The sequence below is a fragment of the Pipistrellus kuhlii genome, unplaced genomic scaffold, assembly GCF_014108245.1.
Source record: "Pipistrellus kuhlii isolate mPipKuh1 unplaced genomic scaffold, mPipKuh1.p scaffold_m20_p_1, whole genome shotgun sequence".
Taxonomy (NCBI): Eukaryota; Metazoa; Chordata; class Mammalia; order Chiroptera; family Vespertilionidae; genus Pipistrellus; species Pipistrellus kuhlii.
Window position 1 is genome coordinate 8,766,210 of NW_023425404.1, and position 20,399 is coordinate 8,786,608.

At 39.9% G+C, this 20,399-nt stretch overlaps 1 protein-coding gene across 16 annotated transcripts in view; it reads right to left on the minus strand.

The window, feature by feature from the left end:
• Positions 1 to 20,399, minus strand: part of NRXN3 (neurexin 3) — a 1,462,974-nt gene that overhangs the window by 998,211 nt on the left and 444,364 nt on the right. For all 16 annotated transcript variants that reach the window (XR_006740652.1, XR_006740674.1, XR_004986670.2 and 13 more), the window contains 2 exons: positions 9,409 to 9,847; positions 4,579 to 4,962 (listed from right to left, as the gene is read on the minus strand). Coding sequence is in view for 12 of the 16 variants with exons in the window: in XM_036430072.2 (XP_036285965.1) it covers positions 4,579 to 4,962; positions 9,409 to 9,847 (823 nt within the window). In the remaining 4 variants the exon portion in view is untranslated. The remainder of the gene's footprint in view (positions 1 to 4,578; positions 4,963 to 9,408; positions 9,848 to 20,399) is intronic.

The window sequence follows — 20,399 nt, forward strand, 5'->3', positions numbered from 1 at the left end:
TCAGAAGTGGTTAATCATTTCAATTGCAGTGCCTTGTGGTCCCCAGAGTGGTCCCACTTCTTTTTTAATACATCCTTAGTGAGATCTTCAGTTGATTGATACCTCCCTTGGTAATCATGAAGCAAATCCTCTTCCTTGACTCTGTTAGCTATAGTCCATTCTGTAACTTGCAATCAAGAAAACCTTAACTAATAAGTATTACTGTCCCCAATTTACAGATGAGGATATGAGACATAGAATTAAGAGGGAAAGTAGTTGTAAATCATCTAGCTAGTAAGTGACAGAACCAACACAGCAATCAAGCGCCATCTGGCTCTAAAATTCATGGTACTAAGCACTAGGCAATCCTGACTCTGTGCTAGACTATGGGTTATTTTCCTTGTCAAGGAGATGAACTTATGCTGGGCCCTATTTTCCTTCTTGCTAAATAAATTATGGCACTCAGAAAAAAAATCCAGAAAAAAAAGGATAGAATTTGTAGCTTAAATTAAAGCTCAATGGTCCACAAATAAATCAAATCCATAGCCTTGCCTATGGACACTTGACTCCCATCAAGGGAACTAAATAATTTGGCTACACTGGAAAGGAGAAGATGTTTATGTTATCTCAGGTAAATTTATTCTATATCCTTCAGATAGACAAGCTAGAATGCTTCCCCTGTACAACAGGGCTCCACATGATGGCAGGTGGTCATCCAGCAGATGACAGCATTTCAACCAAACTGATTGGTATTCAGTAGCTAAAACAGGCTTTTGCTTTTTAGGTCATGGAGACTTTTCTCACTTCACTATGAATAACAAACCAAAATAGCTACAGCTGAACAACCGGAATGGGTAGATGTATCTACATCTTCTTAGGATAGTATCAGATCATGATGAAAAATCTAAATATGACATCAAGCTAATTGTTATATGTCAAGATTTAGAGTTGCTTATTTTCACAGGCAGATTTAGTACACTCTTTTGAGGACACAAGTAAGAACCATCCATTTTTACTCTGAGAAAAATAATCATACAAATTAACCTCAGTTTAACATATATATTTTCCAGTTCTCTTGCTTTATTCCCTTATTGTGGGCTGATGACTTTGATCTTAGAATCATCTCTTAAACTGAACTGCTTTCTCACTTAGTTCTTGCGCTATTTTGATCTGAACTGGGCCATCCCCAATTCTACTTCTATAAATACCACTTTTCAGCATCTTACCTATTTTATATAAACAAATACTTTTCTAACACTACTGTTTCTGCTGTGGGGCCAGATATACCAAGAGACTGACCTCTCTATGAACCCCAAGCATGGGATATAGTTTAGGCTAGATGGGACATACTGTATTAGCAATTATTTTAAACTTATCATATTTATCACAAATGATGAATTCTAGGCTTATAATTAATGCTTCTAGAAAAAAAGATTTAAAAGAAAATGGTAAAGTGAGTGACCAGGTTGAGAGTGTTATGGTGGATGGAGCAGCATTCCTTGATCCAAAGTGGATCATGCTCCTATATAAATAATCTTAACAAATACTTAGCCTTCACCACTCTTCAGAAGTGCCTATAGTGAATATTGAGGGTGATAGGTATAGAGAGACTATAATTTTATTAGAAATAAAAGACAAGAAAATAAACAAAAAACCTGGGCCCATTTTTCTGACCATCACTCCCCCATATAGACATGGCCTCTCCCATCTGTGTGCCCTACTGTTCCCCTACAGACATATAGCATAACACCCACCACATGTTAGACATCCCTCACATCTCCCTTTGTTACCCATGAAGGGTTACAAACCCCTTGATCAAAATCAGGGACTGTCAGCTTATTTGAAAGTCATGTATCTAATACAATTTCTGGAACATACTAGGATTTCATGTCTTTTGAGTGTATGAAAATGAATAAAAGATACTCAAAAGCATCTCCCCTGAGGAATCAGTTTCAATAAAGAAAAACAATGTCCTTGGGAAGCTCTATTTTCTTTGCTAGCAGAGTGGAGTCCTATCATTTTTACACTCCACTGATTCTTTCTGAACATGGTGTCAGGAACAATACAGAGCCAAAAAACAATTAGTGGGGGAACAAAACAATCAGTCTGGAATTTGAGCGACATATAGATCAAATGTCTTCAATTTGCTAGATTCCTTCTCATTTGGCCAAAATGGATGACTCTTGGCTGCACTGTACCAGGAATAATTGTCCCTCATATATCCCCAATCAGCTGCCTTTTAATGACTGCTCAAAAATGTCAATGTAAAAGGCAGCGACTTTCACTGTCCTTGGAAAATTTGGCCACGACCCATTGATCTGCCCTTGAAATACGGTAGGTGAACTCAGAGATACTTTCCACAGATACCTATAGTCACTGCAGCCTATAGCCAACAACCACAAAGCCCTTGACTTGGGAAGAAGTCCAAGAGGAGGAAGTAATATGTCTAAAGTAACCTTAGTTCTTATACTACCTTTATAGACTGTGGAAGATCTGCAATACCCGGGCTTACACCAAATCTGTCTCATACATCTCAAAGGCCAAATGACCTTTCTCTCTCCAAATCAGTCCGAGGGTAGTATGCCCTACAAAGAGATTTAGAAAGCATCCAGGAGCTTGACAGACTGACCATCCCCATGTGGTCCACTTCTATTCCACGTTGCTGCCTCCTTATCTTAGCTTAAGTTCTGGTTGTCACACTTTGAATTTGAATTTAAATTCCATAAGCTCCAAGAGGGCTCACTCTATCCTTCACACCAATGTTCTACACCTATATCCTGTTTTGGGTTCAACTGTATGGAAGACTGTAGTTCTCTTGAAGCATATCTTAACTAGTAATATAGTTGACCTCACAAAAACCACTCCTTGAAAACATCTTTGACTGGTCATCCAATTCCTATGCCAGGATTTGCCTCATCACCAGACATGATATTGGAAAATTCTGGCCACTGGTGCTAGTCTTTAGAGATAAGATCCTGCAGGTTCCTCCTCAAGAAAATCTTTTTTTTTTTAATCTCCATGTCCTCCTAGTCTGGCCCACAGGTATCATCTAGGCCACTACCTTTATCATTGTATCACTGATAAATCATAGACATGGCCTCTCCCATCTGTGTGCCCTACTGTTCAGCTCCTCAGTTAAATAGATGATAAGCTTTTTGAGGGCAGAAACTACCTATAATAGAAGCAGTATCCATAAAGTACTAGAATTACACTTGACAACTGTGTAGATTATTTTTTCATATAAAATAGAGGTTATCAACCTACAAGCAATCAGCTTGATTCTGTATGCTTGGTATTTAAAACAATAAACCAGGCTGCAATCTGGATATGGCTTTGAGACTGAAATCTTCCTGTCTTGATGTTGTCTCTTGGCTTGCCTTTATCTATGCCCTCTACCCAAACTGTAAATTCAGTGCAAATGTAAGATTCAAAAGTGGTGCATGGGAAAGGGCTACTTTCACTATTCTGACCTGTTCTAATCTGTCAGCCCCCACTGTTTGCTCTCCAATTTTCAGCAACTCTCCTAACCTTCCCCCCCACCCCGCCACATCACTCCACTTTGTCCAGATCCTCAACTGTTCCACAGTCTCTTATTTCTCTCCCTTGGCATGTCCTTCCTGTCAAGAACACACATCTTTCTCCCACCTCTTTGTGAAGCTTACTCCTATTCATATTTCAAGTCTCAACTTGCATATTTCTCTTTACAGAAGCTTCCTATGAACTCCTATAGTTTGTCAGGTCCACTTGTGAAGGTCTCCCAAACTTTTCTCTACTTTACTTTTAATGATACTGAATGACAATAATTATGACTGCAACAATCACTGACACTTATTAATTGCTTTCCATAGTTCAGGACCTTACCATAGTGCAGGACTCACTTCATTATTACCAATACTTTGTGATTATCCCCATTTTACAGATGAGGAAATCAAGTTTCAAAGAGATTGATTATCTTGATATTGTAAGGTTCACATCACTCCACGAGGGCCATATTTCTCACCTGGCCCTAGAGTTCATGTTCTTAATGAATATGTTACCCTGTCTATTAATAAACTCATCATATTTAAAATGATTTATTCAATGGCTAAATATTCAACTAGGAAACAAGCCCCTTGAGAACAGGGGTGGGTCTGTTTTATTCAGTAGTATATTTCTAAAGCCTAATCCAAGAGCTGGCATGCAGAGAGCTCCAAAAGGCCTGAGTTCAATGAATAAATAAAACACCGGTTGGTTAATCCATCCGGAATCCCAGAAGAGGGATTCCGGATGGATTAACCAGGCAACACTAGTCTCAGGATTCACCCTCTCTAAATGAAAGATCTCTGATAATCAAAAGTAGTATCATGATCATGGCAATGTTTATCCTTCACTTTCCCTTTCTGCAACCCAACCCTAGTCAAACAAATCCAAGCATCCAGAACTAGAAAGGTCGCCACCTGAACAGCAGTAAACCCAAGAAAACTCCTCTAGAAGAAAGAAAGCACAGATAGGTCCAAAGGAAACAAAGCAGAGGTCTCTCCACAGGCACCCCTATAGTAATCCCACTCACCTAGTCCCACCCACTGAGACACAGCATGCCTCCCACAGCGGCCTACTCACCCCTTTCGCAGGTTCTTCCCCAGTAGCCAGTGCCTGTACAGTCGCAGATGAAGCGGTTCCAGCCGTCCTTGCACACAGCATTGTTCTTACAGGGGTAGCTGTCACACTGCTTAGCGCTCATCCGTGAACAGGAGGACTTGACGCCCGCAGCATTCTGCATCTCCGCCAGCTGCCGGATGTTCTTGCTGCGCCCGTCGATGAACAGGTCACGGATGCAGCCCACGTAGCCGTAGTTGAGCATGGCGGTCCAGAGCTCAGTGGGGAGGATGAGGCCAGCACGGTTCTCTGGCAGCCCACCCAGGTACATGTCCCCCTCCAGGTCTAGGATCTCGCTCTCCCCACTGGCGGTGAAAGGGGTGCGCCTGCTGTTCACTGATATGGTACCTGGGATGGGAGGAGAGAAAGACAGTGAGCTCACAGCTCCTTGGCATCATAGGTGAGGCTGCCATTCAATGAATCAAATGAAAGGAGCCCAGTAGGTGAATTCTGAGACTAGTGTTGCCTGACCAGGAGAGAGCAATGCAAACAAGGGAACCAAATGCTACAATGTAATAGAAGCTAATCCAGTTTCAATCTCTGCCAGATAAAACACCCTGGTCCATAGGAGGCGCCAGGGCAATCGCAATGGCCTATTATCATCTCGGATGATGTCTCTTTTTCTACCTAAAAGTCCATACCACATGATTGAAAGCATCACATTTCCTGCCTGTGTTGCAATCCCGCTCTACCATGTACTATTAGCTGTAACCTTAAAGAAGCTTCTTAACCTTCCTGGGCCTTAATTTCCTCATCTATAAAACTCAGACATAATTATCCCCACTGTACAGGTGGGTATGATGATTAAATGAGCTCATGTATATTAACAGTTCTTACTCTGTGCCTGGGACAGAGTAAGGGCTCTGCAAGCACTTGCCTGAGTCTTACTGACTGGCTCGGCATGCCTAGAAGGATGGAACCCTACATATGGATACTCTATATACTAGCATTAGCTACCAGGCCTGCCAGTTAATATTTTGGATATTGTCTTTGATAAATTTGAACTGGAACATGTTTACTTACTCATTTAACAGATATATATTTAATACCGCTTCTGTTTCTGGTACAGTGCTATACATAGAGATGAACTTGACAAAGCATGTACTTTTTCTCATGGAGCTGATGTTCCAGGGAAGGGGGGCAGAAAATAAACAAGTCATCCATAAAACAAGAGAAATTAGCTAATGGCAGGTGCTAAGAAGAGAATAAAATGGGTTCTGTGACAGTCTAAGAATATGCCGGGTGAGCTGAACACAGAATATTGAGAAGGAGGACGAACATACCTGGCAGAAGAAGTGGAATATACGAAGCCCTTGGGTAGGCTAGAGTGAAAAAGGCAACAGGGAGGGAATAGGAGTTGAGCTCAGGGAGAGACTGGGTGCCTGAGATAACAGAAGATGTAACTATAGGGCCTGACCTGGGAACTTGAGAACAGGGACTCTAGTCCTCAATGGTGAAAATGACCTTAGGCCAGTCCCTGAGCTGCTTTACAACTCAGTATCCTAACATATAAAATCAAGGAAATCAAAGTAATATCTTAAATCAAACATCATTCCATACATTTTAAAAAAAGTATCTAGTATTCTTAAAATGCTTCACTGGTAGGAAGTTAACTGGATCATTCCATCCACCAGCTAGCCTTTTTTGCTTCTGTCTGAATCTCAGTTCCCTCCACTATAAAGAGGCTAGCCTGAGGGCTGAGAAGATCAGATGAGATCAAGAATGTAACAGACACTCTGTATTACAAAGTCAGCACAGGGTAGAAGAGTAGAAAGAGCATAAGGGGCCTCTGTTTCCCCTACTCTCCCCTAGGAGTTTTTTCTAGAGGAAACTTTGGTTTTTAATAAAATAACAAAATAAAAATAAATAAAAACTGTGTAAAAATGTTAATGCCCTAGTCGCCATTTTAACTACTTTATGTGCTTTTCTGGACTCAACTCTTAAAAAAAAAATTGTGTGTGTGTGTGAGCTAAGAGTTACTATTTCACAAATATAAGGAAGCTAATGTCTCGTTCTTCTTTCTTGCACAATCTACCTTCTTTGCCCTCTACAGAGCTACTCTGATTACCAGCTAGTAGGCAGGAACATCTACTGACAAATACGACAAGAACCAGAATAAGTTTAAATATGGGAGCCTTAAAGACACCCTGAGGCAAACCTATTTATTCTCTGAGTGTGACCACAGCTGTTTTATATACATTTCTGAAGTTTTAAGAATCTGCTGCCAAATGGGGGAGTGATCATAAAAGTTTTTATTTTTCTTTATAATTAATTTTATTTATTTTTAATTACAGTTGATATTAAATATAAATTTATATCAATTTCAGGTGTACAGCATAGTGGCTAGACATTTATATAACTTATGAAGTGATTCCCCAATAAGCTTAATACCCACCTGGTACCATATGTAGGTATTACAATATCATTGACTATATTTCCTATGCTGTGCTTTACATCCCCATGACTATTCTGTGACTACCAATTTGTACTTCTTAATCCCTTCATTATTTATAATAGCCAAGATATGGAAGCAACCTAAATGGCCATCAGTAGATTATTGGGTAAAGAAGGTCTGACACATATTTATAATCTAATATTATTCAGACATGAAAAAGAATGAAATCTTGTCATGTGAGGCAACATGAATGGACATGGATCTAGAGGGTATTATACTAAGTGAAATAAAAGTTTTTGTAGATCACCTCTCAGTCATGTTATTCTTCAGGATGAGCAGGAAGGAGGCACCACACTTAGATACACTAATGTTTTTATAATTATTCACTTAAGTATAGGTTTGTAACTAAGAACAATGTATTAGAAAATATTAGAAAATATATCCATAAATAAATGAAGTTGAATAGGTCATATTACAATTTTATGTTACATTTATTTTACAATTATTTTTCAACTCAGTAAATTTTTATAGGATTTGGTGACCTTTATAGGTATTTCAAATAGTGGCCAATGCTATAGCTCCCAGGTATGAAATTCAAGGCTTCTGTAATTCAGACCTATTTGACAAAGATGGGCCCACTGGTGGTTCTAACAAAACAAAATGCCATACTTTAAAAAGTAGTAAGTGTTTGAAATAAACAGAAATAGATATATGGCAATTTTACATGTTCTGTCTGTGACACAGACAGGTAACCTTTAAGCATTGTCAGGGTCTGAGTTAGTCAATCATGAAACCCATCGAACATGACCCAACTCCTGAGACCCAAAATGCATGGTTTTAAAAACCAACAGAAGTATTTCCTTTATAATTATGGACAGCTTTCTAACTCCACCCTGCTGACAGTTTAAGGATAAACTGAGAGAGAGAGAGAGAGAGAGAGAGAGAGAGAGAGAGAGAGAGAGAGAGAGAGAGAGAGAGAGAGAGAGAGAGAGAAAGAAAAATTCAGCCTCCAAGTAAATTATTTTTTGTGTATTTTTCTGTTAAAAAAGCACAAAATGTTAATTTCTGCTCAAAAAGCACATTTAATTTGATGCCTCCTGGTTCTGATCATATTTCAGACAATCAATAAAGCATCCTACTGGGCAATAAACCATCTAGAGCAGCAATCTGCCACCCGTCTGCCCTCCCCACAAAACCCATCCAGTTCCTCCTAAGGGCAGCATTGCTCATCACCATCACCCTCTAGCTCTGAAATTATGCAGAAAAGCCATATCCTCAAAACTCAGCCATTCCTGGCTATAGCCTTTTTTTTTTGGGGGGGGGGGGGGGGGGGCAATTACTTTCTTTTGTTGATCAAATGCACCTAGAAAGACAATGTCCAAATGACATGTCTGGAGTGAATACTTAAAAACTATGGCAAATATAGACAAGATTCTTCTCAAGTATAACACCACCTAAATAGAGAATCAGGAAATAAGTGTGAAATTCAAATGCTCTAATTAGTACTCCAGGTGAAATGCCCTTTTTGATGGCACAGAATATGACCTATGTTGCAGCATGGTCCATAGGAAATTGGAGAGGCTATTCAGCATGCAAAAACTCCACACTCTCTGTTTGTATTGTTTTTTGTTTGGGGTTTTTCAGGGAGTGTTATGTGTGCGTGTGTGTGTGTGTGTGTGTGTGTGTTTTTTCCTCCTCTCTCTTTCTGTTACTATTCCAGAGTGGCTATGTACTGCCTGGGGTTAGCTTGTTTGATCTGCAGCTGCAGAAACAAACAAAGCCATTTAAACCAAAAGTAAAGGTTATGAAGAGAAAGGGAGGTCTGAGCAAAAGTGAAATATAGGCTTTTACACCAAAGGAAGGCTTTAAATTGAACATGACTTCAGGAAAAATTGATTTTCCTTTTCTTGTCATAATTTCCCCCCTGAAACATGACTTTTGCCAGTTATTGGGGATCTATTGTTGCATAAACCTTTACACAGTGAAGCTAACCCTATGGAGTTATCATGTAATGCAGCATCTGTGATGTCATAATTGGTTTCCATGGTGATGAGGAAAAGGAGAAGAAGAGGAAGGAGAACCATCACACCAATGACATGACAGCTACTTTGGTAGCTGTGGAAACGCTCCTTGAAAATCCATCCTTAGCTTCAGGGTCTTGACAGTATCACTAAGATGATTGTTCAATGAGTGGCAGGGGAGATAAGAGGAAAATGTGAGCCTTTGAGGAGGCAGGTGTCTTGTTCCAAACATAATCTTATGAACCATTAAAAGAGAGCAGCAAAAGAATACACAATCATGCAAGTGCAAAAATTACGATAAAAAGTATAAATCCAGGAAACCAACTAAGAAACCAGAGGTTTCCTCAGTTCTCAATGACATACCCCAACTCTTCCTACCTGATCTGCCATCTCGCTGAATGTCCACATGGTACCATTCCCCATCGTTGGCTTTCTTCTGAGTGGCTTTCACTTTAATGGTGCCAGAGCCCATGTCTAGCAGCAGGTACAGATTGCCATCAAGAAGTTCCACAGCAAAGAAGTCCACCTTGGTATTCTTCTGGCTCCGAACATCCTTCCTCTCTTGGGGCTTGCCATGAGTGAAGAGGATCAGGCCATTTGGCTCAGTGGTGCGGAAGTCAAAGGAGATGGAACCCATGCGTTTGGTGTTCCATTTGGGCAAGCTTATATAAGCCTCTGGGGTCTCAAAGTTGATGGGGTCCAGTGTGGCCACATTCTCACACTTGAATACAACTTCACCATAGATTTTCATCTTGGTATCCCCAATCCGGGCCAGGCGAGACAGCTCCAGACGGATATCATTATTCTTATAAACAACCTGTCAAAAGCCAAATGAGTGTCATATGAATCAATCTTACAAATGATAACCATCCATCACTCCTTGGGCATCCAGGAAAAAAGGCCCAAGAAGAGGCTGCAGTACACAATAGTCTGAAACATGAGACATGTGAGAGATAGCATTTGTAAAAGCACCAAAAAGACCTCTAGGGCATACACAAGTCCTGAATAAGCTATATTTCCATTCTATCCCTTTTGTCTGCTTCTGGTCAATATTTGCATTGTCATAAAGTAATGTAATATAAGCTTACAAGAGGAAGTCAACACATATGAGTTGTACAGATACAAATATTTGCATACAAATATATTTACTGATGTGTCCTTCATAAAAGAGCATAAACAACCTAAATGACTATCAATAATAGACTGGCATGTTCTTATGATGGAATATTTAGCAGCCCCTAGAAATCAGGTAGTGCTCCCAATTTTGATGTGGGTGTTCTCCAAGTAATAGTTAAGTGAAATTAGCAAGGAACAGATCAGAGCATGCCTTATGCTATCATTGTGTAAACTGTGCATGTTGGGGAGTGTTATAGGTATATATACTCATATGCATAAAACATCTTTGGAAGAAAACATACGAAACTATCATATAAAATTGTCATTAGAGAAAGGATTTTTCAGATTAATATTCAGATGCGGGAGGTAGACTTACTTTTTGCAATAGGCTATTATACTTGATGTTTTTTAACTATGTGTCTGTATTGCTTAAATAAAATGTTTATTAAGAGATGGTAGAGAAGAAGATCTGTGTTTCTTTACACATTGTATGATATATATATATATATATATATACACACACACATACACACACATATATACATATATACATATATACATACACACAGATATATATATATATATATATCCTATCTAATAAAAAAGAAACATGCAAATTAATCATACCTTTGCTATGCCCACCAGCCATTCAGGAGCAAATATGCAAATTAACCCAACCAATATGGTGGCAGCCACAGAGCTGGAGCAAGCAGGAGGCTTGGGTTGCCCTTGGTGCAGGAGGAAGCCAAGTTTACCACTCTCCTTGGCCTGCCCTGGCCTCCATTCCAGGCTACAAAGTTTCAATTATAGAAGATAAATAAATCCCAGATACCTGCTTCCAGCCTATGCTTGGGTCCACAGGGGCCGTGGCTGGCCTGCAAATTACCACAGCTCCCTCACCCAGGCTGCCCAATGCCCCAAGGGAACCCCTACCCTGATCCAGCCAGCCCCTACCCATGCACCAGGCCTCTATCCTATCTATTAGGATAATAAAAGAGTGATATGCAAATTAGCCATCACTCCAACACACAAAATGGCTGCTCCATGTGATCAAATATGGCTGCCCCATGTGGACACAAGATGGCTGCCACAAGATGGCCAGCAGAGGAGGGCAGTTGGGAGGGACCAGGCCTACAAGAAAGGGCAATTGGGGGTGATCAAGCCTGTAGGGAAGGGCAGTTGGGGAGGACCCAGGCCTTCATGGGAGAGCAGTTGGAGGGAAACAGGCCTGCAGGGGAGGGCAGTTGGGGGGCAAATCAGACCAGCAGGGGAGAGCAGTCAGGGGCAATGAGGCTGTCAGGGAAGAGCAGTTGGGGGTGACAAGGCCAGCAGGGAAGGGCAGTTAAGGGCAATCAGGCTGGTAGGGGAGTGATTAGGGGGTGATAAGGCTGGCAGGCAGAAGCAGTTAGGGGCAGTCAGGAAGGCAGGCAGGTGAGCAGTTGGGAACCAGCATTTCTGGATTATGAGAGTGATATCTGACTGCCCATTTAGGCCCAATCCTACTGGAATCGGGTCTAAATGGGCATTCAGACATCCTTCAAGGGGTCTTAGATTGGAAAGGGTGCAAACTGGACTGAGAGACACCCGTGCACAAATTTTGTGCACCAGACCTATACTCTGTGTGTGTGTGTGTGTGTGTGTGTGTGTGTGTGTGTGTGTGTATTAGGTAAGACATTTTTTATTCTTTGACATTAGTTACATATTAAAAGGCAGACAGCTCTACTTGATTCTCTTCTGGTGATAACGGAGTGTTTCCCTTCTCTCTGCTATCACTAGGAGAGAATCAAGCAGAGCTGTTTGCCTTTTAATATGTAACTAATGTCAAAGAATAAAAAATGTCTTACCTATTAAATGACCTTGACCAGGTGCCTAACCGTAGTCAATAACACTGAAAATAATAATCATATTCATATTTCCTAAGCACCTACTACCAGGCACTATGCCAAGGATCTGAAGTCATTAGATGCTTAAAACAACCATTTGAAATATCTTCATCATTCCCCCAGTTTACTGATGCAGAAAATCAGAGAACAATTAAGGAACCAGTCCAAAGTCATACAGCTGGTAAGTGGCAGAACTGGACTTGAATCCATGGAGTTGGACTCCAGAATTCATATGCCTTACCACTGTGAATACTCCAATTGAGATCCTACTAGAAGCTCCTGTGAAGTTTATCTATAACCTTATGTGGAAAGTCATGCATGTCCAACTCCCCATTTCACAGCTGAATTCTTATTTTCCCTATAATGGACTGACCATGTGCGAAGGGGAGACTATAGAATCCTTAGCAATCTCTCCAGTGAGTGAACCAGAAAAATAAAATAACTGGCAGCTTCTTTTTTCTAACCACCATTATTATGCCCCAGAATGTGAGATCTCTCTGTCATAACCAAACTTTGGCTTTCTCTGCATTGGGCTAAATGCCTAGGAAGATTATAGCTCCTTGTAAAGGTTAATTATTAATGCATAACAATTGCTCACCCCAATGGGACAGACAGAGACTTGGCTCCATTGAAAGATAAATGGAAAGAGAGCTCAGATATCCCTACAGGAGGCAGGAATAAAAAGGGAAAAGGCCTTTTAAAGGAAAGGGATGCAAAGTCCTATGAAGAGGAACTCTTTTTATAAGAAGGATACACAGTGGATATGGGGCATAAGGTGAGTAACAAGAACGCAGATTTTTTAAAAGCTAGGAAAAAAAAAAAAAATCAGGGCCAAAAACTGGGCAAAGATAACCAGATTTCTCAAAAAATGTTCTTATAAGGTGAACTATTTATCTATTCCCTTCCCCTAACATATTATAATATATATATAGTTTTTATATCTCTCTTGCTGCAGTAGGGTAACCTCTGCCTCTTTTCAACCTACCCATTGCAGGACCATGGCCATGGTCATGCACAAGTTTACCAGCACCTCCAAGTTACCTCAGAAGCATCTTTATAAACTCAGGTATCAGCCTTCTTCATATTTGCTCCCTAAGTTTCCCAGGATACAGTGTCTTCCTCTTCTCTCAAACTCTTTAAACAGTGCCCTGTCATCAGGATCTACATTCAAACCCATTCCAGGCCCTTGCTGGCTAATCTGTCCTTGCTGATCTCTGTCATTTGATAAACTCAGAGTCCTTATATTGCCTGCCAGTAATGAAGCTGTCTGCCCTGTTGCCAAAATCATTTGCCATGATTGGAAAAGAAAACTATTATAATTTACATAACATGTTTTTTACATTAAACTCTTCCATGATGCCTGAGCTATGTGGCAGGTCCATGAGAATGAATCTAATAGATATAATCCCAGCTCACAAAAGTATTTTTTCTCTCTTCCATCTTATCCCAGGCCACTCTGTTCTGGGCTTCCTGAGAACATGTCTCTATGTATTCGGTTGTAAATGCCACATCCCTGTGCACTCCAGTAAGGGAATCAGAAAAAGGGAATGTGGGCATGTGCCCTGCAGTGCCCAGATGGCTGCTCAGTACTATTTCTCCTGTCAAGGAACAGGAGGCTTACCAGCTGGGCTTTCTTTTCTCTTGTTTTTAAAGCATATTTAATTTTGTGTGGGTCTACATATAGGACAATTTCAATAGAAAACACCAGGTCAGTTTGTAAGACCATCATTTATAGGTCCATGATTCCATGACTGAGCACCATTGTGCTGATCCACGTCCGTGGAGCATGTTTGAAGGTCAGGACGCAGGGGGACATTCACTCAAGTGTTTAGGTTAGCCGAAACAGAATGGTATAAAGCCAGTGTCAGGTCCCTTGATGTGGAACAGCATTGACTACAAATCCTAATAAAGTCTTTCAAATTTATACCTGTGTGTGGAGCAGTTTGAATATAACAGAAACAAATATGTATCTGCCTCTCACCCAAATTTAATCCTTTGACAATAGATAATGAAATGAGCTTTTTCTCTTCAGCTTTCAGGATGGTGCAGCTTCTAGCTAAGCTTTTGTGCTAATAATATTAATCTGTAACATACCTACTCAGAGGAAATAAGTAAAAAGAACTGTGAAAGAATCTTGCTTCTGGGGTGGCCACACAATCATACATCCTACTTTCTCTATCCCACTTCCCCCGCTGTCCCTCAGCAACTGATGACTCTGGTCAGCTGTGATTTCCCCTTCTATGAACTGTCTGCTGCACTCCTTTGTCACTCAAAACTCTCTACTTTGTTATCTTTAAATAAGCACATGTCCTGTCATTACAAAATACCTTGTCACCAAAAACTATGCATTACACTTTTTTAAAATATATTTTTATTGATTTCAGAGAGAGAACAATTGATTGGCTGCCTCCTGCACACCCCCACTGGGGATCCAGCCTAAAACCCAGGCATGTCCCCGGATCAGGAATTGAACCATAATCTCCTGGTTCATAGGTTGACACTCTACCACTGAGCCATGCTGGATGAACTATGCATCACACTTTTAAAATCTGAAATAGTATCATGCTGTGCCAATTCTTAATAAATGCTTGTATCTTCATTAAATTACATGTCCAACTCCAGTGGCAGCATAGGGCAGTGGTTAATATCATGGGCTTAGCAGTCTCATTAACCAGGGTTTGAGTCCTGTTTTGTACTTGCCAGCTATGCGATCTTGGGCAAAATATTTAACTGATCTTAGCTTCAGGTTCTCCACCTGCAGAATGTGAAGAATAAGCCTCACTTCACAGGAATGTAAGGAATGAATGAGATAATATTATCACATACAGAAGCAACTCACACAGTTTCTGACCCTCCATAGGCACTCAGTAAATGGTAGTTATCACTAATAATATTGTTGTTTTCTGTGAAAAGCCAGAACTAAAGCAACTGACAGGTTAGCTTGGCATGGAGTCATCAGGAAGAAAATATTTTCTATGAGGATAGACTCTAAACCAACTATCAACTCAAGAGACAGTGGCATTGATATGCATTATAATCCTATAACTGTGGCCATTCTCTCTCTCTCTCTCTTCTCTCTCTCTCTCTCTCTCTCTCTCTCTCTCTCTCTCTCTCTCCCTCTCTCCTCTCTCTCTCTCTCTCTCTCTCTCTCTCTCTCTCTCTCTCTCTCTCTCTCTCTCTCTCACACACACACCCTATACTTCTGCACAGATTTAGAGTTCATTATCACTAACATCATTATCTATCACAGTGTGTCACTGACCAAACTCCAGCAGTGAAGTCCAAGCACAAATGTGGCAGCAGATGGTCCTCTTAGCTTCCAAAATCAAAGAACCTAATATTTGGCATGGCCAGGGCCACATCTGCATCTATGGTCTTGCTAACAGAGGTCAGTAAACTAACTGCCTGCTGAGCTGCAGCTGACATCCAACCTGGGACCCAAAGTCCCAACTACTATATACCACAGATACCAGCATTTTCATGCTTTAATTCTGTTAACAATGATTAGATCCATCAAAGAGAAAAACTAAGCACCAGAAAATGGGACTTAGTTTCAGACTTGCAGGCAGAAGTAAAAAAATATCTAAGTTCTAGGGCTCCAAATAAAGGTGGAAAAGACTGCAGATAAAGTTGAAAAAGATAGTAGAATGTTGGCAATTAATTAATTTTTAATGTTGTATGATCAACACTCTGTGGGTCAAACATCATAGATCTGATTTATATCATCAAGGACCACCAGTTTAAAAAAAAAAAAAAAAAAAAAAAAAAAAAAAAGGAACACAAGGCAAGCTAGAGGTACAGCAAAAATCCAGGCAAAATGATGTTGAACCAGGAAAGTTCTCAGTCTCTTCCTCATTTTGAAGGATGTATCTAGTCTTCTGGGCACCAGATATCCCATCCACCATCATGAGTCAAAGGGCCATGTATGCTAGCCCAACAGCCTTGCTAACAATGTAGATGATTATCTCGTATGCTCAAAACTTAGACAAACACTTGTTTTCTTGAGGTATTTTCATGAAAGGGAAATGAACAGATAGGTTTCTGTTCAGCTGAAACCGGTTTGGCTCAGAGAATAGAGCATCAGCCTGCGGACTGAAGGGTCCCGGGTTCGATTCCGGTCAAGGGCATGTACCTTGGTTGCAGGCACATCCCAGTAGGGGGTGTGCAAGAGGCAGTTGATCGATGATTCTCTCTCATTGATGTTTCTAACTCTCTATCCCTCTCTCTTCCTCTCTGTAAAAAAAAATCAATAAAATATATATTTTTTAAAAAAGATAGGTTTCTGTTCAATTATAGACAGTAACAGGCTGAGAATGATTCCCAACCATTGGCACAATTATAGTGAAGGTCTCATTTGTATTCTCAAGAACTTTCTTAGGACCTTTATGTTAGTTAAAAAGGTTAATCAAGAACAGTCTGTCAAATGTCCATGTATCTCATAGGGGAAAAAATCAGCAATCAAGTTTGTGGGGTAGTCAGGATACTATAAAGATGCAGTCTATTACAGAAGATAAGATTTGGTAATGCAGACTTGGTTCTCTAAGCAAAACCTACTAGACTTCTACTAAATGCATGATGCAAGCACTTGTTATTAACAGATGTGAGACTTTCTATAGACAGACCCAGGCAAATAAATAAGACATGAGCTGGCATGTATGGGCCATAGTGCTCCAAAATAGGCCTTGTCAATGGATCATGAAACGTATTTCTAAAGGATCTAAAAATATTTGCCAGATGATTCTCCAGCCATACCTGGATGAAAAACTCTCCCATGTCTTATATCCATGCTGGTAAATACTTGTCTCTCCTCTTCCTTTCTGGAGAATGGCATTTATTGTTAATTGATGCCATTCTATTCTACTCCCTTTCCCATTAAACTCAGATGCAGCCTCAGGATTCCTCTCAAGGCAATGCCTTAGGAAGTTGCCACCAGTCACTGATAGATGGAACTGGAGCTGAACCTACTCTCCACCCTTGTTATCATCTAACACACACACAAAAAGCCAACTTAATGTAAATTGACCAGCTGTAGTATAATGTTGGGAACAAAAACCAATGGATATGTGTTAAATACCCTTTAGCTCTAGACCATGGAGGATACAAGGAAAATGAAATATAACCCCTGCTACCAACATGCTTAGAATGTGTTAGAGGATACTTAAAGTGGAGGATATATTTTATATCAGAACTGATATATCAGTGAGATATATTTGTCACTCCAATTAATGAATGTACAAGGTCATGTGACTCAGATTGTATTTCTCTCCCCTGTGCTTGCCAGGAATGATACTACTATGGTTCTTTAGACTATAAGCTTCCTAAACACAGAGGCTCTGTGTTTCTGATGTGAAAACCAACACATTTCCAGTGTGTAACTAAGTGCCAGCCACATAGTGGCAGCTCAGTAAATAGATACCCTTCTTATATTTGCTTATATATGTAACAAACCTACCCAGTGAACACCTACATGTCTTCCTGTCTTAGAATATTTGATGAAGACACCAATCTGACTAGTGTGAAAGTTACATGCCCCAAAACAGAGGAACTAAGATCAAATGAGTAGGCGGAACCTGGTTATGGAAAGCTCTAAAAATACAGCTATTTATCAGCTATTTATAAATCGGGGGAAAGGAACAATTAGAGTAGAAAGAAAGCCTTTAGCAGTTTGATTAGAAAGGTGACAAAAATTTAAAAGATACCTTCCTAAGTTACTAGGACTCTATTGTTATTTTTATTCTAAGGACTAAAAATGATTCTAATTATCTCACTGTTCTCTCTGGGGATATCATGTCATGCCTTGCTTAAAACTCTTCAATGATTCTCTATCAATTTCAGAATCAACTGCAAACTTTTAAGCATTACATTAAAAACTCTTCACCTCATCATTGCTAGCCTTGCCAAAGTTCTGCATTCTTCCAATAAATCTTATACTGAATAAGACTTACCTGAGTTACCTATCTGAATGACTACTGCTCACTATTTGAGGAATAATTTAGACATCACCTCCTTTGGGAAGCCTTCATTAATTTTATTCATCATAATTCCACTCCCAACCATAGCCGATTTCCTCCTCTCTTCTCCCAAGGCTCTATGCTCTAATTGCTGCCACAGAAATTATCATGTTGCACTGTAATTGTCTATCTCCTCTTTAGACTGGGAGTTTCTTAAATGAAGAAAATTATGTCTTTCTTATTGGTGTATCTAAATGCCCATCCTAGTGCATGACACAAAGTCTGTACATGTTTGTAAGAATATATGGAAAATGGGAAGAAAGAAGGACAAGGAATTCACAAAGGCTACTTTTGGATGCCTCTAAGGTAGGGGTGTCGAACTCAATCAGAGAAGGGGCCAAAATCTAAAATCCAGCCTAAATCGCGGGCCGAATGGTTTACTGAACAGTCATAAACTGTCATTGTGATGGAAACGCAGCGGAGTGCAGTGATGACAGCGAGGTGCGGGCCACATTGCAAGGCCTGGCGGGACAGATTTGGCCCGCGGGCCTTGTGTTTGACACATGTGCTCTAAGGCATTGAGGACTACAATGCAGAGAGAAACCTCTATATTCATTCTGCTTGATAAGTTACAAGAGGAGAATGTATAAATTATTCCATGTGATGGAATCATTGAATATTTAATGAAGTTTTCCCTAGTGTGCATGCTTAGAAATGTTTAAGGCTATCAATATGGAAAGTTATGCACACCAGAGTGACAGCTGTCATTAGCTTATATGCCTTGGCAGAACACTAACAGTAGAAGAAGAAAAAGATCAAACACAAATTCTAGCAAGATTCTCTAAGAGACTGGCTGACAAAGTTTAGGACCAAAACTGCATCCCACTCTGGAATATGCTAAGGGACTATTGTCCACCTCTTTATGACAATGTAGCTTGGACTGCCATAGAAATCACATGGGTTCTTTGAAACAATACCTCAGAGCCTTTATTATCTCTACTCGGAATTTAAAAAGCAAGAATGAATCCCCGAACAATGAAGCTTTGGCCATAGCTAGCAACTTCTGGCTGCTACAAACTACCCTGAAAGAAGATAGATTGCAATAGGAATGCCAAATAGCTTTTGGAGAAAGAGATTACGTCAAAGTCCCAAAGGTAGAAGAACTGGGAAAATACTATAAAAAGATTCAATGAAACCAAACCTTTAAGAAGTCTAAAATAGTTGGAAATAGTAGTAGCATATGAGGGAAGCAAGTTGATGTTCTACACAGCTTAGAAGTCAAGAGCAATGGGTTCAAAACCATGGATAGTAGTAGATAAGCCTAAGAAGTGCTGACCAATGGGCAAGTTCCTGGAAGACTCTAGGGCTAAGAAGGTAAGTTCTCACAGGGGCTTTGCAGTTCATACTCTTATACGGTGAAGCCCACTCATTTATGCAAAGTACACATAGACCAGCATTGTATGGCTTTCTGATGGCTGGACTACTTCCAAAGAAGGGGCTCTGCCTTTCAGAAGCAACTACAAACTATTTCTTGAAGCTCTGCTTCTTAGCCTAATAAATGCTTTAATCAGATGGATGGCTTTTCAAAGTGGTCGAAAGAGTCCCTCTACAATCATCAGAAAAGGTGGGGAAAGTGATAACAAGAATATGCCAAGCTGGCAGGTACTTGATAACAGAATAATTTCCAACCTGATACAAATAAGATTTGTTTCAAACTGACAAGATGGAAACGCTAGTACTCAATTTTTTTTATGAACAGGTTTCTTTACCCTTTGTTAACTTTAAAATAAATGGTCATGCAATAAACGAGGTCACTCCCCTTTTGGGGAGCTCCCTTGCAAGGTGCTGGTACAAAGTCCCAGAATGTACAACTATGGCTTTACATTACCTTTAGTAAATCTGCAGAGACCTTGATAACCACTAGATGTCTCTTATGCCACACAAAACCAACCTAAAATGAATTTCACTACCAGTTACACAAATCACATTTAAAGATAGCTTTTCTAAGACATGGACCTTAGGTGTCAACTATAATCCCTTTTATGACTCACTCCTCTTTATTTTTATCACGCTCATTTCTATAGTATTTCAGTGGCTTTATTCAGTTATAGGCAGGAGGTAGAAATTATTATGAATTAAGATGCTTTTAGAGTTGCAAATGATAGAGAAATGGTAGAGAGGAATACTGTAGAAAAGGGATACAGTGTATCTAAAAAGGTCCAAAATTCATTATCGCTTCTGGAAATAAAATAAGGTTTTATATAGATAAATCCACTATCTCAGCTTAAATTCACATTCTCCATACACTAGGATCTTGGATTCTTCCATTTAACAAAATTAGGTATGGCAAATAATTTTAACATTTTTAAACTTTTGGTGTGTTGTTAACCTTCACTCATGGATATTATTTCCATTGATT